Below are 25,000 nucleotides of genomic sequence, written 5' to 3'. Positions count from 1 at the left end.
CTTTCTCTTTCTTTTTCTTTCTTCCTTCCCTCCTTCCCTCTCTCTTTCTTCCTTCCATTGTTTCTTTCTTTCCTTCCTTCTTTCCTTCCTTCCTTCTCTTTCTTTCCTTCCTTCTTCCTTCCTTCCTTCCCTCCTTCCCTCTGTCTTCCTTCCATTGTTTCTTTCTTTCCTTCCTTCCCTACCTCTTTCTTTCTTTCTTTCTTTTCTTTCTCCTTCTTTGTTTCTTCTCCTTCTCTTTCTTTCTTTCTTTCTTTCTTTCCCACTTTCTTTCTTTTTCTCTTTCTTTTTCTTTCTTTTCAGAGTCTCCCTCTTGTTGCCCAGGCTGGAGTGCAATGGCTTAATCTCAGCTCACTGTAAACTCAGCCTCCCGGGTTCAAGAGATTCTCCTGCCTCAGCCTCCCTAGTAGCTGGGATTACAGGTGCCTGCCACCAGGCCCAGCTAATTTTTTGTATTTTTAGTAGAGATGGGGTTTTGTCATGTTGGCCAGGCTGGTCTCAAATTCCTGGCCTCAGGTGATCCCCCGCCTCAGCCTCCCAAAGTGCTGGGATTACAGCTGTGAGTCACCACACCCAGCCTCTTGTGTTTTGACTTCTTAATAACAGCCATTGTGACTGGTGTGGAATGATAACTCATTGTGGTTTTGATTTGCATTTCCGGGAGGGACCCTCCTGACTGAGGGTGTGAGGGTCTGCTTCAGGAAAATATTTCCAGGTTTTTGTGACCTGGCTCAGGGAAGACAGACAAAGACAGCTTTCTGTTTCTGTAATTTTCTCAAATTCCTTCAGCTTTATTTTAAACTGCCAAGGTTCCATAATTTGGGAACGGTGTTCAAAGCCACATCACTCTGGATAAAGAGCCTTTGCCTGTTCTCATTCAAGCGGTTTTCTTTCTCTTTCTTTCTTTTTTTTTTTTTTTTTTTTTTTTGAGACAGGATCTCGCTCTGTCACCCAGGCTGGAGTGCAGTGGCGCGATCTCTGCTCACTGCAGCCTCAACTTTCTGGGATCAAGTGTCCTCCCACTTCAGCCTCCCAAGTAGCTGGGACTACAAAAATATACCACCACATCAAGCTAATTTAATTTTTTTTTAATTTTATAGAGATGGGATCTTGCTATGTTGCCAAGACTGGTTTTTGATTTTCTTTTCTTTTTTTTGAGATGGAGTCTCGCTCTGTCACCCAGGCTGTAGTGCAGTGGCACGATCTCGGCTCACTGCAGCCTCCACCTCCCTCCCGGGTTCAACCGATTCTCCTGCCTCAGCCTCCTGAGTAGCTGGGATTACAGGAACCCACCACCATGTCCACCTAATTTTTTTGTATTTTTAGTAGAGATGGGGTTTCATCATGTTGGCCAGGCTGGTCTCGAACTCCTGACCTCAGGTGATCCACCCACCTCAGCCTCCCAAAGTGCTGGGATTGCAGGCGTGAGCCACCGCGCCCAGTCAGTTTTTGATGATTTCTGCAGTAAACATCTCTATGTGGAGAAAGAGCAAGCTGGGACTACAGACGTGCACCACCACGCCTGCCTAATTTAAATTGTTTTTTAATTGTTTTTTTTAAGAGATGCGATCTTGCTGTGTTGCCCAGATGGATCTCAACCTACTGGGCTCAAGTCAGCTTTTTGCCTCAGCCTCCCAAGGTGCTGGCATTAGAGGCGTGAGCCACCACCCCCAGTCTTCAGGTGATGTTTGAGTATTTCTGCAGTAGAAATCTCCTTTTTCAGAAATAGCAAGGGGGCTGAGAAAAGGAAGGAAGATGGACAAGGGAGGAACAGATACCTGAGGATGTGGGACGTCCTGGGGCCACGTGGGTGAGAGGAAAGTCAGCAGGCTCCAGCCCTGAACTTCACCTCCCAGAGCCAGGTGGGAGGAGAGAAAACAGGGCCGGCTGGGTGCGGTGGCTCACGCCTGTAATCCCAGCACTTTGGGAGGCTGAGGTGGGTGGAACACCTGAGGTCGGGAGTTCGAGACCAGCCTGACCAACATGGTGAAACCCCGTCTCTACTACAAATACAAAATTAGCCATGCGTGCTGGTGCATGCCTGTAATCCCAGCTACTCAGGAGGCTGAGGCAGGAGAATTACTCAAACTCGGGAGGTGGAGGTTGCAGTGAGCCAAGATGGCACCATTGCACTCCAGCCTGGGCAACAAGAGCAAAAGTCTGTCTCAAAAAATAATAATAATAAATTAAATAAAAGCGAGAGGGCTACGGACACAAACACGTGTGGTATTTGGAGAAATGTCAGAGCCACAATCTCAGGGGGACTGGGAAAGTGCTGTTGGCTCATGTCCGTGATGTGGACAGGAGACTGATTCCCTGAGGCAGAGCCTATTTTACCATATTTTAGCCCAAGAGCTTATTTTACCCCAAGATGACAGAAATCCTGGCAAATGCAATTGGATGTGCGCCTGGGTCTGTGGTGGAAGAAGGGTGGAGAAAACTAAAGTGTCAGTGACTTTTCACTGTGTCACCATCCTGGTCCCCCAAAGGATTAAGGTCAGGGTTTTTGGAACACAGGAGACAGAGACAGAAGAGCGGGGAGAGGGGAGGGAAGGAGGGAGAAACACAGACAAAGAGAGAACAGAAGAGGAGGGAGAGGAAGAGAGAAATATAGATGATCAATAGATAGGTGATAGGTGATTTATTGACTGATAGGTGATAATAGATGATTGGGAGATTGATAATCAATTCTATAGATAGATGTTACACGGATGGATGGGTGGTCCTGCTATGTTACCCCAGATGACATACATTTTTTTTTTTTTTGAGATGGAGTTTCGCTCTTGTTGCCCAGGCTGGAATGCACTGGTGCGATCTCGGCTCACTGCAACTCCACCTCCCAGGTTCAAGCGAGTCTCCTGCCTCAGCCTCCCAAGTAACTGGGATTACAGGCGCCTGCCACCATGCACAGCTAATTTTTGTATTTTTAGTAGAGACGGGATTTCACCATGTTGGCCAGGCTGGTCTCCAACTCCTGACCTCATGATCCGCCCCCCCTTGGCCTCCCAAAGTGCTGGCATTACAGGTGTGAGCCACCGTGTCCGACCTTTATTTTTTGGGATGGAGTCTCGCTCTGTCACCCAGGTTGGAGGCACTGGTGCGATCTCAGCTCACTGCAACCTCTGCCTCCCGGGTTCAAGAGATTCTCCTGCCTCAGCCTCCCGAGTAGCTGGTATTACAGGTACCTGCCACCACACCCGGCTAATTTTTGTATTTTTAGTACAGACAGGGTTTCACCATGTTGGCCGGGCTGGTCTCAAACTCCTGACCTCAAGTGATCCACCCGCCTCGGCCTCCCAAAGTGCTGGGATTACAGGTGTGAGCCACTGCACCTGGCCTCTAGTCTGATACTTTCAGCACTGCTAGAGTATCAGATTGAGTTTTCACCTGCAAGCTGCTATTCCGCGTATCCACTCAGAGTCCTTGGAGGAAGCGTAGGGAGACGATTTCACAAAGGGAGGCAGCTGCGTGTCGCCAAATCCAGGTAAAAACCACTACCATGGCCGGGCGTGGTGGCTCATGCCTGTAATCCCAGCACTTTGGGAGGGCGAGGCGGGTGTCTCACCTGAAGTCAGGAGTTTGAGACCAGCCTGGCCAACATGGTGAAACCCTGTCTCCACTACAAATACACAAATTAGCTGGGTGTGGTGGCAGGTGTCTATAATCCCAGCTACTTGGGAGGCTGAGGCAGGAGAATCGCTTGAACCTGGGAGGCGGAGGGTGCAGTGAGCCGAGATCGCGCTACTGCACTCCAGCCTGAAGAATGTAGGAGACAGAAGGTGTAATTGGCTCTGTCTGGTTGCAACTCTTCAGCTCAGTAAGAATGAATGTTCATGCACATTTCGTGAAATTTGTCTACATGAAGGAGTGACATTTGAGGTTCACGTGAATACCAGTCAAAGAGGATTTCAGCAAAAACTGCTTTATCCAAACTCAGGTAAGCAAGACAGCTCAGGGATCCGTTTACAGCACTACCCCCCACCATCCCACCAGCATCAAAGTACATCCCGTTGAACTTCAGAGTGAAAATTGTTTTGTTTCTGCCTCTTCCCAGGAAGGGAGGGTACCGCTGCTCAGAATTTCTCCTGTTTCATCTACAATGTGGATTTCCTGAACTGCACCTGGGCGAGGGGTCCGACGGCCCCCCGTGACGTCCAGTATTTTTTCTACATACAAAACTCAAAGTAAGTGTTCACCTCATGTGAAGAATTATGAGGAATGCAGGGATGGGAGAAAAATCACGCTGGTTTTTTTTTTTTTTTTTTCTTTTCCAAGACATGGTCTTGCTCTGTTGCCCAGGCTGGAGTGCAATGGAGCCATCTCGGCTCACTGCAACCTCGACCTCCTGGGTTCAAGCAATTTTCCTGCCTCAGCTTCCCAGGTAGCTGGGATTACAGGCGCCCGCCACCACATCCAGCTAAATTTTGTATTTTTAGCAGAGATGGGGTTTTGCCATGTTGCCCAGGCTGGTCTCAAACTCCTGACCTGAAGTGATCTGCCTGCCTTGGCCTCCCAAAGTGCTGGAATTACAGGCATGAGCCACACCACACCAGGCTCCATATATTTATTTAGAGACAGAGTCTTGCTCTGTCACCCAAGCTGGAGTGTAGTGATGTGATCTCAGCTCCCTGCAACCTGTGCCTCCCTCCCAGGTTCAAGCGATTCTCCTGCCTCAGCCTCCCGAGTAGCTGGGATTACAGGTGCACTCCATCACACCCATCTAATTTTTGTATTTTTAGTAGAGACGGGGTTTCACCATGCTGGCCAGGCTGTTCTCAAACTCCTGACCTCAAGTGATCCGCCCGCCTTGGCCTCCCAAAGTGCTGGGATTACAGACGTGAGCCACCGCACTGGGCCTGTTGTTTTGTTTTGTTTTGTTTTGTGTTGTTTTGTGTTTTTGTGTTTTTTAGTTTTGTTTTTGTGTTTTTCTTTTGTTTTGTGTTTTTGTTTTTATGTTTTATGTTTTTGTGTTTTCTGTTTTTGTGTTTTGTTTTGTGTTTGTTTTTGTTTTGTGTTTTTGTTTTTTGTTTTTTTGTTTTGTTTTGTGTTTTTGTGTTTTTTGTTTTGTGTTTTTGTGTTTTTGTTTTGTGTTTTGTGTTTTTTTTGTTTTGTGTTTTTGTTTTGTTTTATGTTTTTGTGTTTTTGTTTTGTGTGTTTGTTTTGTGTTTTTGTTTTGTGTTTCGTGTTTTGTTTTTTGTTTTTTGTTTTGTGTTTTTGTTTTCTTTTATGTTTTTGTGTTTTTGTTTTGTGTGTTTTGTTTTGTTTTGTGTTTTTGTGTTTTGTTTTGTTTTCCTGATTGCTCTCTGAACACTTTCTAATCTTTCAGGAGAAAGAAGGAGATCTGGTGTCCTTATTACATACAAGACTCGGGAACCCATGTGGGATGTCACCTGCATAACCTGTCAGGATTAACATCTCGCAATTACTTTCTGGTTAACGGAACCAGCCGAGAAATTGGCATCCAATTCTTCGATTCACTTTTGGACACAAAGAAAATAGGTGAGAATAACACATATGATTTTCCTATTGTTTATAGGTGAAATGGAATTTGCCTTAAAATCTGTGTAACTGAGGCCAGGTGTGGTGGCTCACACCTGTAATTCCAGCACTTTGGGAGGCCAAGGCAGGCCAGTCACCTGAGATCAGGTGTTCGAGACCAGCCTGACCAACATGGGGAAACCCCATCTCTACTAAAAATACAAAAATTAGCCAGGCATGGTGGCAGGTGTCTGTAATCTCAGCTACTTGGGAGGCTGAGGAGAATCACTTGAACCTAGGAGGTGGACGTTGCAGTGAGGTGAGATTGTGCCACTGCACTCCAGCTTGAGCAACAGAGCAAGACTCTGTCTCAAAAACAAAAATTTGTGTAATTTTGGTGCTGTAACAAATTACAACTCAGCTGATTTAACTTTCCTTTTTTTGAGATACAGTTTCACTCTGTTGCCCAGGCTGGAGTGCAGTCGTGCAGTCTCAGCTCACTGCAAACTCTGCCTCCCAGGTTCAAGCAATTCTCCTCTCTCAGCCTCCTTAGTAGCTTGGATTACAGGTGCCCGCCACCATGCCCAGCTAATTTTTGTATTTTTAGTAGAGACGGGGTTTCAGCATCTTGGCCAGGCTGGCTTCAGTCTCCCAAAAAGTGCTGGGATTACAGTTGTCAGCCAACCTCCCTCTTTCTCTCCTTCCTTCTTTCCTTCCTTCCTGCCTTTCTGCCTTTCTGCCTTTCTTCTTTCTTCCCTTCTTTCTTCCCTTCCTTCCTTCTTTCCTTCCTTCCTTCTTTCCTTCCTTCCTTCTTTCCTTCGTTCCTTCTTTCCTTCCTCCCATCCTTCCTTCCTCCCTTCCTCCCTCCTTCCTTCCCTCTCTCCCTCCCTTCTTCCTTCCTTCTTCCTCTCCTTCCTTCTCCTTCACTCCTTTCCTCCTTCCTTCCTCTTTTTGTTCATTTCTTCCTCACCAGCATCTCTTTGTGTCCCAGTGCCCTACTCTTGGCTGGCCTCTTGGAGCCAGCTCCATATGCCCACACGCTCTCCTCTTCCCAAGCCCACCACATCCCACCCGTGGACTCCTTCATCCCATTGGACATTCCCAGCCTCTTCAGGCTCAGGACTCTCACAGAAGTGTGATTCCTGCCCACTGAGCCCATCCCCACCTCCCACCCTGGACCCCCTGCCCCACTGGGTATCTCTCCTGTACATGGTAGCTGCCCCACCTCCACCTGGACCCAGTGTAGACAGGACCTCTCTGGTTCAGGGTTGTGTCCTGCGCCCTCATTACAGAACGATTCAACCCTCCCGGCAATGTCACTGTACGTTGCAACACGACGCACTGCCTCATATGGTGGAAACAGCCCAGGACCTATCAGAAGCTGTCGTACCTGGACTTTCAGTACCAGCTGGCCGTCCACAGAAAGGTCGGTGAGAGGTCCCCAGGGCTGAGCACCAGGAGGGAGGTGTATGTGACACACCCACAGAGGAGCCTGGGAATCCTGGGGAAGTGGCCCGAAGGAAGGATGGGTGGGTGGTGAGCGGTGACTCTGGGGTGAATGCACTTCGGGTAGCAGAGGAAGAGGTGAAGGGTCTATGGCCTGTGAAGCCACCTTGAAGGAGGTGGCAGGGAGGATGGACAAGGATGATCCTGCAACCATGGAACCAGGAAGTGGACCGGGAGGTGTGGGGGACGATACCACAAGCAAGGGAGAACCTCTGCTCCACCTCCAGCTGGACGCAGTGTAGACAGAAGGAGAGCCTGCCCCATGTCTACCTGGACCCAGTGTAGATAGGAGACCCCACCCCACCTCCACTACAGCCAGTGTAGACAGAAGGAGACCCTGCCCCATGTCTACCTGGACCCAGTGTAGACAGGAGGAAACCCAACCCCACCTACATCTACACCCAGTGTAGACAGGAGGAGACCCTGCCCCACCTCCACGGAGACCCAGTGTAGACAGGAGGAGCTCTTGTCCCACAACCACCTGGACCCAGTGTAGACAGGAAGAGAGCCTGCCTCATGTCCACCTCGATCCAGTGTAGACAGGAGGAGCTCTTGTCCCACAACCACTTGGACCCAGTGTAGACAGGAAGAGACCCTGCCCCACTTCCACCTCGATCTAGTGTAGACAAGAGGAGATCTTGTCCCACAACCACCTGGACCCAGTGTAGACAGGAAGAGACCCTGCCCCACGTCCACCTCAATCCAGTGTAGACAAGAGGAGCTCTTGTCCCACAGCTACCTGGACCCAGTGTAGACAGGAGGAGACCCTGCCCCACTTCCACGGAGACCCAGTGTAGACAGGAGGAGGTCTTGTCCCACAACCACCTGGACCCAGTGTAGACAGGAAGAGACCCTGCCCTACGTCCACCTTGATCCAGTGTAGACAAGAGGAGCTCTTGTCCCACAGCTACCTGGACCCAGTGTAGACAGGAGGAGACCCTGCCCCACTTCCACGGAGACCCAGTGTAGACAGGAGGAGATCTTGTCCCACAACCACCTGGACCCAGTGTAGACAAGGAGAGCCTGCCCCATATCTACCTGGACTCAGTGTAGACAAGAGGAGACCCTGCCCCACCTCCATGGAGACCCAGTGTAGACAGGAGGAGCTCTTGTCCCACAACCACCTGGACCCAGTGTAGACAAGAAAGAGAGCCTGCCCCATGTCTACCTGGACCCAGTGTAGACAGGAAGAGACCCTGCCCCATGTCCACCTCGATCCAGTGTAGACAAGAGGAGATCTTGTCCCACAACCACCTGGACCCAGTGTAGACAAGAAAGAGAGCCTGCCCCATGTCTACCTGGACCCAGTGTAGACAGGAGGAAACCCAACCCCACCTACATCTACACCCAGTGTAGACAGAAGGAGACCCTGCCCTACGTCTACCTGGAACCAGTGTAGATAGGAGGAGACCCGACCCCACCTCCACCTCCACCCAGTGTAGACAGGAGGAGACCCTGCCCCACCTCCACGGAGACCCAGTGTAGACAGGAGGAGGTCTTGTCCCACAACCAACTGGACCCAGTGTAGACAGGAAGAGACCCTGCCCTACGTCCACCTCGATCCAGTGTAGACAAGAGGAGATCTTGTCCCACAACCACCTGGACCCAGTGTAGACAAGGAGAGCCTGTCCCATATCTGCCTGGATGACAGGAGAACACCCTGCCCCAAGGCCAGTGGGCCCTTTCTGGATGGGTCACAGGAAGATATCTGGCCAGGAAGAATTCCGTGTTGGCAGCTCCTCATCCTACCTGTCTTGTAGATTCGGGGTTTGTGGAGGGAGACCTGCCCACCGCTCCTCAGGGACTCTTTCCCATTCAGTGTCCACACCAGGGGAGACACTGTGTGAACCATCTAAAGTGTTTTAGAAATGGAAACAGTGAGTCTTGTATTGTGTTTTGTTTTGTTTCTAGAATACCCAGCCTGGCACGGAAAACCTACTGGTAAGTGAAACCACAGACCCTACTGATGACCCTCCATGTAACCCTACAGTCCCGTATCACCAGACCTGGTGTAACCCTACAGTCCCCTATCACCAGACCTGGTGTAACCCTACAGTCCCCTATCACCAGACCTAGTGTAACCCTACAGTCCCCTATCACCAGACCTAGTGTAACCCTACAGTCCCCTATCACCAGACCTGGTGTAACCCTACAGTCCCCTATCACCAGACCTAGTGTAACCCTACGTCCCTATCACCCTAGTCCTACCCCCTATCACCAGACCTAGTGTAACCCTACAGTCCCCTCTCACCAGACCTAGTGTAACCCTACAGTCCCCTATCACCATACCTAGTGTAACCCTACAGTCCCCTATCCCACCTAGTTAACCCTAGTGTCCCTAACCCCTATCACCCTAGTCCCCCCCTATCACCACACCTAGTGTAACCCTACAGTCCCCTATCACCACACCTAGGTAACCCTATAGTCCCCTATCACCACACCTAGTGTAACCCTACAGTCCCCCTATCACCACACCTAGTGTAACCCTACAGTCCCCTATCACCACATCTAGGTAACCCTAAGTCCCCTATCACCACACCTAGTGTAACCCTACAGTCCCCTATCACCACACCTAGTGTAACCCTACAGTCCCCTATCACCACACCTAGTGTAACCCTACAGTCCCCTACTCACGACCCCCGGAGTAACCCTACAGTCTCGTACTCACAACCCCTACAGTTCCCTACTCATGACCCCTAGCATAACCATACAGTCCCCTACCCATGAGCCCTGGCATAACTCTACAATCCCCTACTCACCACACCTAGCATAACCCTACAGTCACCTACTCACGACCTCTATAGTCCCCTACCCATGACCCCTGGCGTAACCCTACAGTTCCCTATTCACCACCCTGGCGGAACCCTGTAGTCCCCTACTCGTGACCCTACAGTCCCCTACTCACACCTAGAGTAACTGTACAGTTTCCTACCCATGACCCCTGGCAGCAGAACCCTACAATTCCCTATTCACAACCCTGGTGGAACCCTATAGTCCCCTACTCACGACCCCTACAGTCTCCTACTCATGACCCCTGGAGTAACCCTACAGTGCCCTATCATGAGCTATAGTGTAACCCTACAGTGCCCTACCCATGACCTCTGGCAGAACCCTACGATTCCCTATTCACAACCCTGGCAGAACCCTACCATCCCCTACTCATGACCCCTAGTGTAACTGTACAGTCCCGTACCCATGACCCCTGGTGGAACCCTACGGTCCCCTACTCATGACCCGTAGTGTTGCCCCACATGACCCCCAGCGTAACCCTACGGTCCCCTACTCACAACCCCTAGCGTAACCCCACATGACCCCCAGCATAACCCTACGGTCCCCTACTCACAACCCCTAGCGTAACCCCACATGACCCCAGCATAACCCTACGGTCCCCTACTCACAACCCTAGCGTAACCCCACATGACCCCGGCGAAACCCTACGGTCCCCTACCCACGACGCAAGTCTGCCTGGACCCAGGGTAGACAGGAGGAAACCCTGCCCCACCTCCACCTAGACCCAGTGTAGACAAGAAGGAAAGCCTGCCCCACATCTACCTGGATCCAGTGTAGACAGGAGGAGACCCTGCCCCACCTCCACCTAGACCCAGTGTAGACAAGAAGGAGAGCCTGCCCCACGTCTACCTGGATCCAGTGTAGACAGGAGAATACTCTGACCCACATAAAGTTGAACCACTCACAACCCTAGCGTCACCCTACAGTCTCCATGAACCCAGCGTAACCCTACAGTCTTGGTTTACGGGACTCTTAGTGCCATTGTGGCCCAGGGGTGGACACAGTGGGGCGTGACCCTGAACCGGAGGATGCAGATCTCACATGGGTCCGCTCTTAGCCTCAACTTTCATGTCCCAGTGGTTGAAATATTTACACTCAGCCTGTTCTACTGATTTTCCCATTGTATTCCTCTTTCCTCTGAGTGGGTTAAAAATATATTCCAGTGACTGTCTAAGGAAATTATGTCTCCCTCTAAAGTGCTTGTAGAGTGAGTACTGTTGCCTGATATTTACCAACTCTTGCGGCCACTCTGAACCTCAGTATCCTCCTCTGTCCAATGCATAGGCTAGACTTGGGGATCTTAATATCCCTTGCTAAACTATCCGTCTGAAGCTCTGTTAATATCAGTTGTTGCTCCTGAATCATTTATTTACGTATGTATGTATTTTTGACACAGAGTCTCGCTCTGTCCCCCAGGCTGGAGTGCAGTGGTGCGATCTTGGCTCACTGTGACACCCACCTCCCAGGTTCAAGTGATTCTCCTGCCTCAGCCTCCCTGGTAGCTGGGACTACAGGCGCCCACCCCCACACCTGGCCAAAAATTTCTGTTTCAAAAAATAAAATTTTAGCCAGGCACGGTGGCTCAAGCCTGTCATTCCAGCACCATGGGAGGCTGAGGTGGGCAAATCACTTGAGGTCAGGAGTTCAAGACCAGCCTGGCCAATATGGAGAAACCCTGTCTCTGCTAAAAATACAAAAATTACCCATGCGTGGTGGCAGGCGCCTGTAATCCCAGCTACGTGGGAGGCTGAGGCAGGAGAATCACTTGAACCCTGGAGGCGGAGGTTGCGGTGAGCCGAGATCATGCCATTGCACTCCAGCCTGGGTGACAGAGCAAGAGTCTGTCTCAAATAAAATAGGCTGGGCGTGGTGGCTCACGCCTGTCATCCCAGCACTTTGGGAGGCCGAGGCAGGTGGATCACGAGGTCAGGGGTTCGAGACCATCCTGGCTAACATGGTGAAACCCTGTGTCCACTAAAAATACAAAAATTAGCCGAGGATGGTGCTGGGCGCCTGTAGTCCCAGCTACTCGGAGTGGCTGAGGCAGGAGAATGGCGTGAACCCAGGAGGCGGAGCTTGCAGTGAGCCGAGATTGCGCCACTGCACTCCAGCCTGGGCAACAGAGCGAGACTCCATCTCAATAAATAAATAAATAAAATAACATAAAATAAAATAATTTAAAGCCTACATCACCCAAATTTTCCCAACTTGTCTTCCATCCATATACTAACAAGCCTTGACTCTGCTTAGCTTCCAAGACCCGATCAGACCAAGTGCATTCAGAGTGGTAGAAAAACAAGAAAAAAAAAAAGAAGAAAAACTTTTAAAAGACAAAAGAATGAAAAAAGACAACTTTTTCCTCCACGCGGAAGACGCCTATCTCTAACTTTCTTTTTTCCTCCAAAGATTAATGTTTCTGGTGATTTGGAAAATAGATACAACTTTCCAAGCTCTGAGCCCAGAGCGGAACATAGCGTGAAGATCAGAGCTGCAGACGTCCGTATCCTGAACTGGAGTTCCTGGAGTGAAGCCACTGAATTTGGTAAGCGTCGGGCGGAGGTGAGGGATGTTTGTGTCGTCTGCCGCCACCTTGGAGCAGGCACAGAGGTCAGGTGCTCTGTCCGGGGCGCTGAGATTGAGTTGAGAACGTCGCTGGGAGAAGTATCAGGCTCTGAGTTTATCGCTGAGGCTCAAAAGAAGGAGGTGATCTCCTACTCGGTCACACAACATTGCTTTGCTGATGTTTTTTCAGGATGGATGAGCTAGGCTCACTCAATAACCAGAGAAGGGCCGGGTGCAGTGGCTCACGCCTGTAATCCCAGCACTTTGGGAGGCTGAGGTGGGTGGATCACCGGAGGTCAGGAGTTTGAGACCAGCCTGGCTGACATGGTGAAACCCTATCTCTACTAAAAATACAAAATTAGCCCAGCATGGTGGCAGGTGCCTGTAGTCCCAGCTACTCGGGAGGCTGAGGCAGGAGAATCACTTGAACCCGGGAGGCGGAGGTTGCAGTGAGCTGGGATCATGCCACTGCACTCCAGCCTGGGCAACACAGCAAGACTCCATCTCAAAAAAAAAAAAAAAAAAAAGCAAAAACTAGCCAGGCGTGGTGGCACATGCCTGTAATCCCAGCTACTCAGGAGGCTGAGGCAGGACATCACTTGAACCCGGGAGGTGGAGGTTGCAGTGAGCTGGGATCACACCACTGCACTCCAGCCTGGGTGACAGAGCAAGACTCCGTCTCGAAAAAAAAAAAAAAGTAGAAGGGGGTGGTCTCATACTCATACGGGGTCATGCAACATTGCTTTGCTGGTGTTTTTTTCAGGATGGATGAGCTAGAATCCCTTAGTAGCCAGAGAAGGACTCCACTGATAGCCCTCCTAAAGCCCCACCTCCCTCTACCCCACTGGGAAATAACCAGTCAGTCTTCATCCAGTCAAACCATTACCATTCTGCCTCCCTGGCCAAGAGGAAGCTTTCTCCCTCTTTTTTTTTTTTTTTTTTTTTTTTTGAGACGGCGTTTCGCTCTTGTTGCCCAGGCTGGAGTGCAATGGCACCATCTCGGCTCACTGCAATCTTGGCCTCCCAGGTTCAAGCGACTCTCCAGCCTCAGTCTCCCGAGTAGCTGGGATTCAGCCCTGCCACCCCTGGCTAATTTTGTATTTTTAGTAGAGACGTGGGTTTCTCCATGTTGGTCATGCTGGTCTCGAACTCCCAACCTCAGGTGATCTACCCGCCTCGCCCTCCCAAAGTGCTGGGATGACAGGCGTGAGCTGCCACGTCTGGCCGGGGAAGGTCTCTTCAAAGCCAGATCTCGGCCGCCCAGAAGACAGGTCTATGCTTTTCTCTGAAGATGATTTTGAGGGCTCCAAACTGAAAAGGGGAAGGGGCAGGATATTGAGAAGTCCACCTCCCAGATCACACGGACAAAATGGGGTACAGAGATGATCAGAGGTGCATTCGTGTCTGAGGGGCCAGGGTGACTGCACCTGTAAGAAATGTTTTTTGTTTGTTTATTTTTTGTTTTTTGAGACGGAGTCCCGCTCTGTCACCCAGGCTGGAGTGCAATGGCACGATCTCGGCTCACTGCAACCTCCACCTCCCGGGTTCAAGCGATTCTGCTGCCTCAGCCTCCTGAGTAGCTGGGATTACAGGCATGCATCACGCTTGGCCAATTTTTGTATTTTTATTTTTTATTTATTTATTTATTTTGAGATGGAGTTTCGCTCTGTCACCCAGGCTGGAGTGCAATGGCACGATCTCGGCTCACTGCAACCTCCGCCTCCCGGGTTCAAGTGATTCGCCTGCCTCAGCCTCCTGAGTAGCTGGGATTACAGGCATGCATCACGCTTGGCCATTTTATTTATTTATTTATTTATTTATTTATTTATTTATTTATTTATTTATTTTGAGACAGATTCTCACTCTGTCTCCCAGGCTGGAGTGCAGTGGTACGATCTCAGCTCACTGCAACCTCCGCCTCCTGGGTTCAAGCAATTCTCCTGCCTCAGACTCCCGAGTAGCTAGGATTACAGGTGCACGCCACCACGCCTGGCTAATTTTGTATTTTTTTTAGTAGAGACGGGGTTTCACCATGTTAGTGAGGCTGGTCTTGAACTCCTGACCTCAGATGATGCACCTGCCTCAGCCTCCCAAAGTGCTGGGATGACAGGTGTGAGCCACCGTGCCTGGCCCAATTTTTGTGTTTTTAGTGGAGACGGGGTTTCACCATGTTGCCTAGGCTGGTTTCGAACTCCTGACCTCAAGTGATCTGTCTTCCTCAGCCTCCCAAAGTGCTGGGATTACAGGCATGAGTCACTGCATCCGGCCCATGGTGGCGAAGTTTTAACAGCTCACCACAGATTTCCTCGTGGGCAAAACATGGGGTAGGCAGGTCACCTTTCATCTCAGAGCCATCTTACTTAGGAACCAAAAAAAGGGAGGCAGATTTACTCTACCCATTTCCCAGCTTGACTGTTCCCTTTGGCTAAATGCATTTGGACACCCGAAGAGATTTAATTTCCTTTCACACGTCCGTCAGTCATTCACCGCAGACGCAAACCCGTGTGTCTCTCTAGGCTCTGACGACAGAAACCTCAGCTCTGTGTACACTTACGTGCTCCTGATCCTGGGAACCCTTCTCTGTGGCCTCGTCCTCGGCTTCCTCTTTAAAAGGTAATCTGTGAAACACCTGGGCCTCCCCCAGGCAAACAGGCCAGGCTGGGAGCAAAGCGCTTTCTCCAAAGTCTGTCTCTGAGAAACAGAAACAGCCATGGCCGGGCGCAGCAGCTCATGCCTGTCATCCCAGCACTTTGGGAGGCCGAGGCGGGCGGATCTCCTGAGGTCAGGAGTTCGAGACCAGCCTGACCAATGTGGAGAAACCCCGTCTCTATTAAAAATACAAAATTAGCTGGGCGTGGTGGCGGGCGCCTCTCATCCCAGCTACTCGGGAGGCTGAGGCAGGAGAATCGCTTGAACCCGGGAGGCGGAGGTTGCAGTGAGCCGAGATCACACCATTGCACTCCAGCCTGGGCAACAAGAGCGAAACTCTGTCTCAAAAAATAATAATAATAATAAATAAAAAGAGAGAAACACAGCCTGCAAAGCTACCTGGTGGTTCCATGACCCATTCAGTAATACGGAGTACTTGCTTGGGACCCCACCTTTTTGCCGGACGTGAGACGCCTGTAGAGCTCAGCTGCGGGCACAAAGGAGGTATCTTCCTGTCTCCTGTGGCTTCGCCTCTAAAGGACGATCGTTTCTGCCTTTCCCAGCTCCTGGAGGCTCCCTGCATCCCTGGGCTTGTGGCCACATCACTGCCATCTCTGCCTCCGTCTCCACGTGGCCTCCTACTCTGTATCTGTGTCTCCTCTTCTGTCTCTTAGAAGGGCATCTGTCATTGGATTCAGGGACCACACAGATACACACGGAATCACCAAATGGGCCGGGCGTGGTGGCTCACGTCTGTAATCCCAGCACTTTGGGAAACCAAGGCGGGTGGATCACGAGGTCAGGAGATCGAGACCATCCTGGCTAACACGGTGAAACCCCGTCTCTACTAAAAATACAAAAAATTAGCCGAGCGAGGTGGTGGGCACCTGTAGTCCCAGCTACTCGGGAGGCTGAGGCAGGAGAATGGCGTGAACCCGGGAGGCGGAGGTTGCAGTGAGCAGAGATCGCGCCACTGCACTCCTGCCTGGGCGACAGAGCGAGACTCTGTCTCAGAAAAAAAGAAAAATCACCAAATGATGAAAATCTCAAGGAACTAGGCTAGGCGTGGTGCCTCATGCCTGTAATCCCAGAACTTTGGGAGGCTGAGGTCGGAGGATCACCTGAGGTCAGGAGTTTGAGACCAGCCTGACCAACATGGGGAAACCCTGTCTCTACTAAAACTGCAAAATTAGCCAAGCGTGGTGGCGCGCTCCTGTAATCCCAGCTACTCATGAGGCTGAAGTAGGAGAATGGCTTGAACTCAGGAGGCAGAGCTTGCAGTGAGCCGAGATTGCACCACTGCACTCCAGCCTGGGCGACAGGGCAAGACTCTGTCTCAAAACTAACAAAAAAAACACCTCCAACCCAGAAGCCACGCTCTTCAAGGCTGGTGGGATCAAGGCAGGCGTTTCCCCTCTGGAGCTCAGCCCTTCAACACCAGTGACCTCAGACTCCCTGAAGTTGCCCACAGCCTCAGCCTCCTGAATAGCTGGGATTACAGGCGTGCACCACCATACCCAGCTAATTTTTGTATTTTTAGTAGAGATGGGGTTTCACCATCTTAGCCAGGCTGGTCTCGAACACTTGACCTCAATTGATCCACCCGCCTCGGCCTCCCAAAGTGCTGGGATGACAGGTGTGAGCCACCATGCCTGGCCTAGTTCCTTAAGATTTTTGTCATTTGGTGATTTTTTTTTTTTTTTTTTCGAGATGGGGTCTCACTCTGTCACCCAGGCTGGAGTGCAGTGATGTGATCTCGGCTCACTGCAACCTCCACCTTCCAGGTTCAAGAGATTCTCCTGCCTCAGCCTCCTGAATAGCTGGGATTACAGGCATGCACCACGATACTCAGCTGATTTTTGTATTTTTAGTAGAGACGGGGTTTCACCATGTTGGCCAGGCTGGTCTCGAACTCCAGACATCAAGTGATCCACCCGCCTCGGCCTCCCAAAGTGCTGGGATTGCAGGCGTGAGCCACTGCGCCCGGCCTGGTTCCTTAAGATTTTCGTCACTTGGTGATTCTTAGTGAAGTTGTTTTGCGCAGTTGAGCGCAGACACCCCGCACACAGCATCCCTCGGCACAGGGCGTTGATGGAAGGAACTCTGGTGACCTGGGGTTCGTTCTCTTCACACTTTTTCTCTGTGTCTCAGGTTCCTTAGGGTACAGCGACTGTTCTCGCCAGTTCCACAGATCAAAGACAAACTGAATGATAACCATGAGGTGGAAGATGAGGTAGGTAGGGGTGGGCGGAGCAGTGACCTGGGATGGAAAGAGGGTAGTGGGGAGTGTGGGACACGGCCTCTGAGTGTCGACCGTCTTGCTTCTCCACCAGCTGCGACCGCAGCATCGCCACGGGTGTGGCTGCAATCTGTATCCCGTTCCTGGTCCTTCTCCTGGGTCGGGGTCAGGGTCATATCTGTGAGGTCCAGCAGGAGAAATTGAGGCAGGGTAGTGGTCAAAAAAAGGAGGAGAAGGTGGTAGAGAGGGCCGGGCATGGTGGCCCACACCTGTCATTCCAGCACTTTGGGAGGCTGAGGCTGGTGGATCACATGAGGTCAGAAGTTCGAGACCAGCCTGGCCAACATGATGAAACCCCATCTCTGCTAAAAATACAAAAAATTAGCCAGGCGTGGTGGCGAGTGCCTGTCATCCCAGTTACTCGGAAGGCTGGGGCAGGAGAATGGCTTGAACCCAGGGGGCGGAGGTTGCAGTGAGCCGAGATCGCACCACCACACTCCAGCCTGGGTGACACAGTGAGACTCCATCTCAAAAGAAAAAAGAAGGTAGAGAGGAGAGGCAGAAATAAAGAGACAAGAGACAGAGGCAGAGAAAGATGGAGCGAGAGAGATGAAGGAGAGAGGAACATAGTAGAGAATGAGAAGGAGACAGAAAAGAGAGGGAAACAGGCAGACAGACTGAGAGAAACAAAGGCAGACAGAGAGAGAAACAGAGAAGGAGGGAGAAAAGGGAGAGGGAAAGAGAAACAGAGACAGACAAACAACAAACATAAAGACCCAGGCAGAGGCCGGGCGCGGTGGCTCACACCTGTCATCCCAGCACTTTTGGGAGACTTGAGGTCGGGAGTTCGAGACCAGCCTGACCAACATGGAGAAACCTTGTCTCTACTAAAATTACAAAAATTAGCCAGGTGTGGTGGTGCACGCCTGTAATCCCACCTACTCTGGAGGCTGAGGCAGGAGAATCACTTGAACCCAGGAGGCGGAGGTTGCAGTGAGCCGAGATTGCGCCATTGCACTCTAACCTGGGCAACAAGAGCAAATCTCTATATCAAAAACAAAACAAAACAAAAAAACAACCACAGCAGGGAGAGGAGAGAGACAGAGAAGAGCAGAGGCACAGAGAGGGGAGAGAGACAAAGACAGAGAGACACAGAGACAGAAAAAGAGAGAGAGGGAGAAGGAGAGATAGAGACAGGGACAAAGAGAAAAAGACAGAGAGACAGAGGGAGAAACAGAGAGACATAGGTGGACATGGAGAGGGGAAGAAGAGAGAGAGAGAGAGACAGAAAGAGACAGAGACCAAGGGATGGGAGTGGAAGAGAGAGACAGAGGGAGAAAAGAGACAGAGAGGGAGGCAGAGAAAAGAGACACAGAAACACTGAGAGAGACAGGGAAGACAGAGGAGTGGGACTTAAGACTCAGCGAGAGCCCACAGAGGGTGGACAAGGGCGAGGAACCATGTGACCTGCACCCCGAGACCCCATTGGTGCTCCTCTCCCACCCACCTCTCTCCGGCTCAGGGACTGTGTCTTATGTTGCAGGAGGCGGGCAGGCTGGAAATTCAGGTCAGGGCTGATGCTGCATCCCAGAGGCAGAACCGTCCTGCATTCTCAGAGTAGGAGATGAAATTTTTAAAAAGGAAATAAAACTCTTGTCCAGGGAACCTCAGCTTTTATCCTTTAGACCTTCGACTGATTAGATGAGGCCCACCCTTCTCCTTTAGACCTTCAACTGATCAGATGAAGCCCACCCTTCCCACTTTATACCTTCGACTGATTAGATGAGGCCCACCCTTCTCCTTTAGACCTTCGACTGATTGGATGAGGCCCACCCTTCCCCCTTTAGACCTTCGACTGATTGGATGAGGCCCACCCTTCCCCTTTATACCTTCGACTGATTAGTTGAGGCCCACCTTTCCCCTTTAGACTTTTTTTTTTTTTTGAGATGGAGTTTCGCTCTTGTTGCCCAGGCTGGAGTGCAGTAGTCAATTTTGGCTAACTGCAACCTCTGCCTTCCAGGTTCAAGGGATTCTCCTGTCTCAGCCTGGCGAGTAGCTAGGATTACAGGCTCACACCACCATGCCCAGCTAATTTTTTGTATTTTTAGTAGAGATTGGGTTTCACCATGGCCAGGCTGGTCTTGAACTTCTGACCTCAGGTGCTCCACCCACCTTGGCCTCCCAGAGTGCTGGGATTACAGGCGTGAGCCACTGTGCCCAGCCACTTTTAGGCTTCTGACTGATTAGATGAGGCCCACCCTTCCCCCTTTAGACCTTCAACTGATTAGATGAGACCCAGCCTTCCCCTTTAGACCTTCAACTGATTAGATGAAGCCCACCCTTCCCCTTTAGACCTTCAACTGATTAGGCCAGGCCCACCCTTCCCCTTTAGACCTTTGACTGATTAGGTGAAGCCCACTCTTCCCCTTTACACCTTTGACTGATTAGATGAGGCCCACCCTTCCTCTTTAGACCTTCAACTGATTAGATGAAGCCCACCCTTCCCCTTTAGACCATCAGCTTATTAATTAGACAAGGCCTACCCTTACCCTTTAGACTTTCAACTCATTAGATGAGGTCCACTGTCCTCGTTTAGACCTTCGACTGATTAGATGAAGCCCACCATTCCCCTTTATACCTTCTATTGATTAGATGAAGCCCACCTTTCCCCTTTAGACCTTCAACTGATTAGATGAAGCCCACCCTTCCCCTTTAGACCTTCCCTTCCCCTTTAGACCTTCAACTGATTAGATGAAGCCCACCCTTCCCCTTTAGACCTTCCCTTCCCCTTTAGACCTTCAGCTTATTAATTAGATAAGGGCCACCCTTACCCTTTAGACTCAACTGATTAGTTGAGGCCCACCCTCTCCATTTAGACCTTCAACTGATTAGATGAGGCCCACCCCCTTTAGACCTTTGACTGATTAGATAAAGCCCACCCACATTCTCCAGTCCAATCTCTTTTCCTGGAAATCAGTTGATTGTGAACTTGACATCTACAAAGCACCTTCGTAGCAGCCCCTGAGTCAGGGTTTGATTCAATAATTGGGGACTGTAGCCCAGTCAGGGGACATGTCATTACTGCCGGGTATCTGAGACAGAGAGCAAGAGATGAAAGGGAAACAGAGATACTGAACCCGAAAGAGGTAGACACACAGGAAGATGGAGATAGAGAGAAACCCAAAGATGGGGGTGGAAGATGGTGAGATGGGGAGGAAAGAGAGACAGAGAGAGAGAGACAGAGAAAAGAGGCAGAGAGACCAAGAGAGAGGCTCAACAGCAAGACTCCAGAGAGGGTGACTAAGGGTGAGGGATCTGCGTGACCTGCATCCCAAGACCCCGTGGGTGCCCCTCTCCCAGCCACCTCTCTCCAGCTCAGGGGCTGTATCTTTCTCCCATGGGGAACTCCAGTTCCAGCCCAGGGCTGCCCCCAGCACCCTCTTCCCTGCCACATAGTTAACATCCCCCCCAGTTGCCACTTGCACACCCCCATCCTAGACCTGGCCATCTGTCATTCCGTTACCTTCCAACCCCACGCCAGCCTCCTCCCTGGCACCCACTTTCCACTGACCCCTAGGGGTCCCCCACGTCGAGGTGCCAGGATGACGGCTTCAGGCTTCAACCTTCCCTTCTCTGAGCTCCGTCGGCCCCAGGGCCTTAGCACCTGCTGTTCCCTGCCCAGGTTTCACGCTCACAAGCTCTTCCAAAGGCCCCTGTTCATCGTCAACTATGAGGCCGCATAGGTGGATCTGTCTCAGATCTTTACCCCAGGAAAAGCCCCTGGCCAGGCGCAGTGGCTCACACCTGTCATCCCAGCACTTTGGGAGGCCGAGGCGAGTGGATCACCTCGAGGTCAGGACTTCGAGACCAGCCTGGCCAACATGGTGAAACCCCATCTCTACTGAAAATACAAAATTTAGCCTGTGGCAGCTAAAGGGGGAAGGGTGGGCCTCATCAGTCAAAGGTCTAAAGGGGGAAGGGTGGGCCTCATCTAATCAGTCAAAAGTCTAAAGGGGGAAGGGTGGGCCTCATATAATCAGTCGAAGGTATATGGGGGAAGGGTGGGCCTCATCTAATCAGTTGAAGGTATATAGGGAAGAGTGGGCCTCATCTAATGGGTCAAAAGTCTAAAGGGGGAAGGGTAGGCCTTATCTAATCAGTTGAAGCTATAGAGGGGAAGGGTGGGCCTCATCTAACCAGTCAAAAGTCTAAAGGGGGAAGGGTGGGCCTCATCTAATCAGTCAAAGGTATATAGGGGGAAGGGTGGGCCTCATCTAATCAGTTGAAGGTATATACGGGAAGGGTGGGCCTCATCTAATCTGTCGAACGTATATAGGGGAGAGTGGGCCTCATCTAATCAGTCGAAGGTATATAGGGGGAAGGGTGGGCCTCATCTAATCAGTTGAAGGTATATAGCGGAAGGGTGGGCCTCATCTAATCAGCTGAAGCTATAGAGGGGAAGGGTGGGCCTCATCTAACCAGTCAAAAGTCTAAAGGGGGAAGGGTGGGCCTCATCTAATCAGTCAAAGGTATATAGGGGGGAGGGGTGGGCCTCATCTAATCAGTTGAAGGTATATAGGGGGAAGGGTGGGCCTCATCTAATCTGTCGAAGGTATATAGGGGAAGAGTGGGCCTCATCTAATCAGTCGAAGGTATATAGGGGGAAGGGTGGGCCTCATCTAATCAGTCGAAGGTATATAGGGGGAAGGGTGGGCCTCATCTAATCAGTCGAAGGTATATAGGGGAAGGATGGGCCTCATCTAATCAGTTGAAGCTATAGAGGGGAAGGGTGGGCCTCATCTAACCAGTCAAAAGTCTAAAGGGGGGAAGGGTGGGCCTCATCTAACCAGTCAAAAGTCTAAAGGGGGAAGGGTGGGCCTCATCTAATCAGTCAAAGGTATATAGGGGGGAAGGGTGGGCCTCATCTAATCAGTTGAAGGTATATACGGGAAGGGTGGGCCTCATCTAATCTGTCGAAGGTATATAGGGGAAGAGTGGGCCTCATCTAATCAGTCGAAGGTATATAGGGGGAAGGGTGGGCCTCATCTAATCAGTCGAAGGTATATAGGGGAAGGGTGGGCCTCATCTAATCAGTCAAATTTGTGGTGGTGGGCACCTGTAATCCCAGTTACTTGGGAGGCTGAGGCAGGAGAATCGCTTCAACCCGGGAGGCCAAGGTTGCAGTGAGCTGAGATCACACCACTGTACTCCAGCCCAGGCAACAGAGTGAGACTCCGTCTCGAGGGAGGAAAAGAAAATGAACACAGCCCACTGAGTCCCAGGCTGAGCTCGTGAAGATCTGACAGCCTGAATCCTCCTTTTTCTCAGATCATCTGGGAGGAATTCACCCCAGAGGAAGGGAAAGGCTACCGCGAAGAGGTCTTGACCGTGAAGGAAATTACCTGAGACCCAGAGGGTGTAGGAATGGCGTGGACAGCTCCGCCTCTGTGACACTGGGGAACTGTCTTGTTGATGATGCTGTGAGCCTTTATATAATTTTCTATGTTTTTATTAAAAAACATGATATTTGGGGCCAGGTGTGGTGACTCACGCCTGTAATCCCAGCACTTTGGGAGGCCAAGGTGGGCAGATCACCTGAGGTCAGGAGTTCAAGACCAGCCTGACCAACATGGTGAAACCCCATCTGGACTAAAAATGCAGAAATTTACCCAGGTGCGGTGGCGGATGCCCATCATCCCAGCTACTCGGGAGGCTGAGGCAGGAGAATTACTTGAACCCATGAGGCGGAGGTTGCAGCGAGCCAAGATCGCGCCATTGCACACCAACCTGGGTGACAGAGCAAGATTGCATCTCAAAACAAATAATAATAATAAATAATAAGTAATAAAAACTTGGTCAGGCTGGTCTCGAATTCCTGACCTCGTGTGATCCACCCACCTCAGCCTCCCGACATGCTGGGATTACAGGCGTGAGCCACCACCCCCGGCCGAATTTCCTCCATTTAAAGCCTTTACCATTGGTAAGCTGACCTCCCAGCTTGCTCCTTCCCCCATGGGAGCTGTCTACCTTTGCTGCTTTCTGGTTTTACCTAGGAGTGGGTGGGGTGGGGTGGTGGGACCCAGACGAGCCTGACAGAGATCCAAGGTCTAGACTCAGGGTCTGGAAAATACCCAAAGGAGGAGGAAGACAGGCTGTGACCCTCCCTTGGGGTGGAATGAAAAAGAGGCATAGGTGCTCACGCCTGTCATCCCAGCACTTTGGGAAGTCGAGGCAGGCAGATCACGAGGTCAGGAGATCGAGACCATCCTGGCTAACACGGTGAAACCCCATCTCTACTAAAAATATAAAAAAATTAGCTGGGCGTGGTGGCGGGCGCCTGTAGTCCCAGCTACTCGGGAGGCTGAGGCAGGAGAATGGTGTGAACCCAGGAGGCAGAGCTTGCAGTGAGCCAAGACTGCGCCACTGCACTCCAGCCTGGGTAACAGAGCAAGACTCTGTCTCAAAAAAAAAAAAAAAAAAAAAAGAGGCCTAGGTTTGTATGATGCATGACAGTATGATACATATAAGCAATTCTCATTCTGCATGGCAGCTATAGCCCACAGATTTCCTGCAAACGTTGGAAGAACAAATACAGAGCCATTACCTCCTAGAGGAAATACAAGGTTAGATCCCAAGAGTTTCTCCTCACAGTTGTAATCAACCAATCAACGCATGACCTTGTTTGACATGTCCTTCTGTTTAAAGTCCCCTTAACTGGTCGGCAGCGGTGGCTCACGCCTCTAATCTCAGCACTCTGGGAGGCCAAGGCAGGTGGATCACGAAGTTAGGAGTTTGAGACTAGCCTGGCCAACATGGAGAAACTCCGTCTCTACTAAAATACAAAAAAATTAGCTGGGCGTGGTGGTGCGTGCCTGTAATTCCAGTTACTGGGGAGGCTGAGGTAGGAGAATCATTTGAACCCAAGGAGGCAGAGGTTGCGGTGAGCTGAGATCGCACCATTGCACTCCAGCCTGGGCAACAAGAGTGAAACTCCATCTCCAAAAAAAAAAGGACACCTTATTTGGTTGGGCGCAATGGCTCACACCTGTAATCCCAGCACTCTGGGAGGCCAAGGCAGGTGGATCACGAAGTCAGGAGTTTGAGACTAGCCTGGCCAACATGGAGAAACTCCGTCTCTATAAAATACAAAAATTAGCTGGGCGTGGTGGTGCGTGCTGTAATTCCAGTTACTGGGGAGGCTGAGGTAGGAGAATCATTTGAACCCAAGGAGGCAGAGGTTGCGGTGAGCTGAGATCACACTATTGCACTCCAGCCTGGGCACAAGAGTGAAACTCCATCTCAAAAAAAAAAAAAAAAAAAAGACACTTATTTGGTTGGGCACAATGGCTCACACCTGTAATCCCAGCACTCTGGGAGGCCAAGGTGGGTGGATCACCCTAGGTCAGGAGTTCGAGACCAGCCTGGCCAACATGGTGAAACCCCATCTTTACTAAAATACAAAAAAACAGCCAGGCATGGTGGTGCCTGCCTGTAATCCTAGCTACTGGGGAGGCTGAGGCAGGAGAATCACTTGAATCCCGTGAGGCAGAGGTTGCAGTGAACTGAGATTGCACCATTGCACTGCAGCCTGGGCAACAAAGTGGGACTCTGTCTCAAATAAAATAAAATAAAATAAGAGACACCTTACTTAACATGTATTGTTGGTGCATTCAAACTGAACTCACAGCCACCATCACTATCACTCATATCTGAAAGAAGCTTCTCCAACACACGTATTTTCCCCATAAGGCACTTCACAGCCATCTTGCACTTAGCAAT

The 25,000-nt window shown here is 50.8% G+C and overlaps 1 protein-coding gene across 1 annotated transcript in view; it reads left to right on the top strand.

Annotated features, from left to right (window-relative positions):
• The window catches only part of LOC115834049 (granulocyte-macrophage colony-stimulating factor receptor subunit alpha-like), a 23,030-nt gene extending 375 nt beyond the window's left edge, over window positions 1–22,655 (top strand). The window contains exons 2-10 of the mRNA XM_030808830.1: window positions 3,811–3,934; window positions 4,052–4,181; window positions 5,324–5,496; window positions 6,768–6,901; window positions 8,893–8,922; window positions 12,178–12,313; window positions 14,850–14,946; window positions 17,134–17,215; window positions 22,550–22,655. Of these exons, the coding sequence (XP_030664690.1) occupies window positions 3,811–3,934; window positions 4,052–4,181; window positions 5,324–5,496; window positions 6,768–6,901; window positions 8,893–8,922; window positions 12,178–12,313; window positions 14,850–14,946; window positions 17,134–17,215; window positions 22,550–22,627 (984 nt within the window). The 3' untranslated portion in view covers window positions 22,628–22,655. The remainder of the gene's footprint in view (window positions 1–3,810; window positions 3,935–4,051; window positions 4,182–5,323; window positions 5,497–6,767; window positions 6,902–8,892; window positions 8,923–12,177; window positions 12,314–14,849; window positions 14,947–17,133; window positions 17,216–22,549) is intronic.
• Window positions 22,656–25,000: the final 2,345 nt, after the last annotated feature.

The sequence above is a fragment of the Nomascus leucogenys genome, unplaced genomic scaffold, assembly GCF_006542625.1.
Source record: "Nomascus leucogenys isolate Asia unplaced genomic scaffold, Asia_NLE_v1 001070F_56484_qpd_obj, whole genome shotgun sequence".
NCBI classification, from domain to species: Eukaryota; Metazoa; Chordata; class Mammalia; order Primates; family Hylobatidae; genus Nomascus; species Nomascus leucogenys.
Note: the sequence above shows the minus strand (reverse complement) of the source record. Positions and strands in the feature narration are given on the sequence as shown.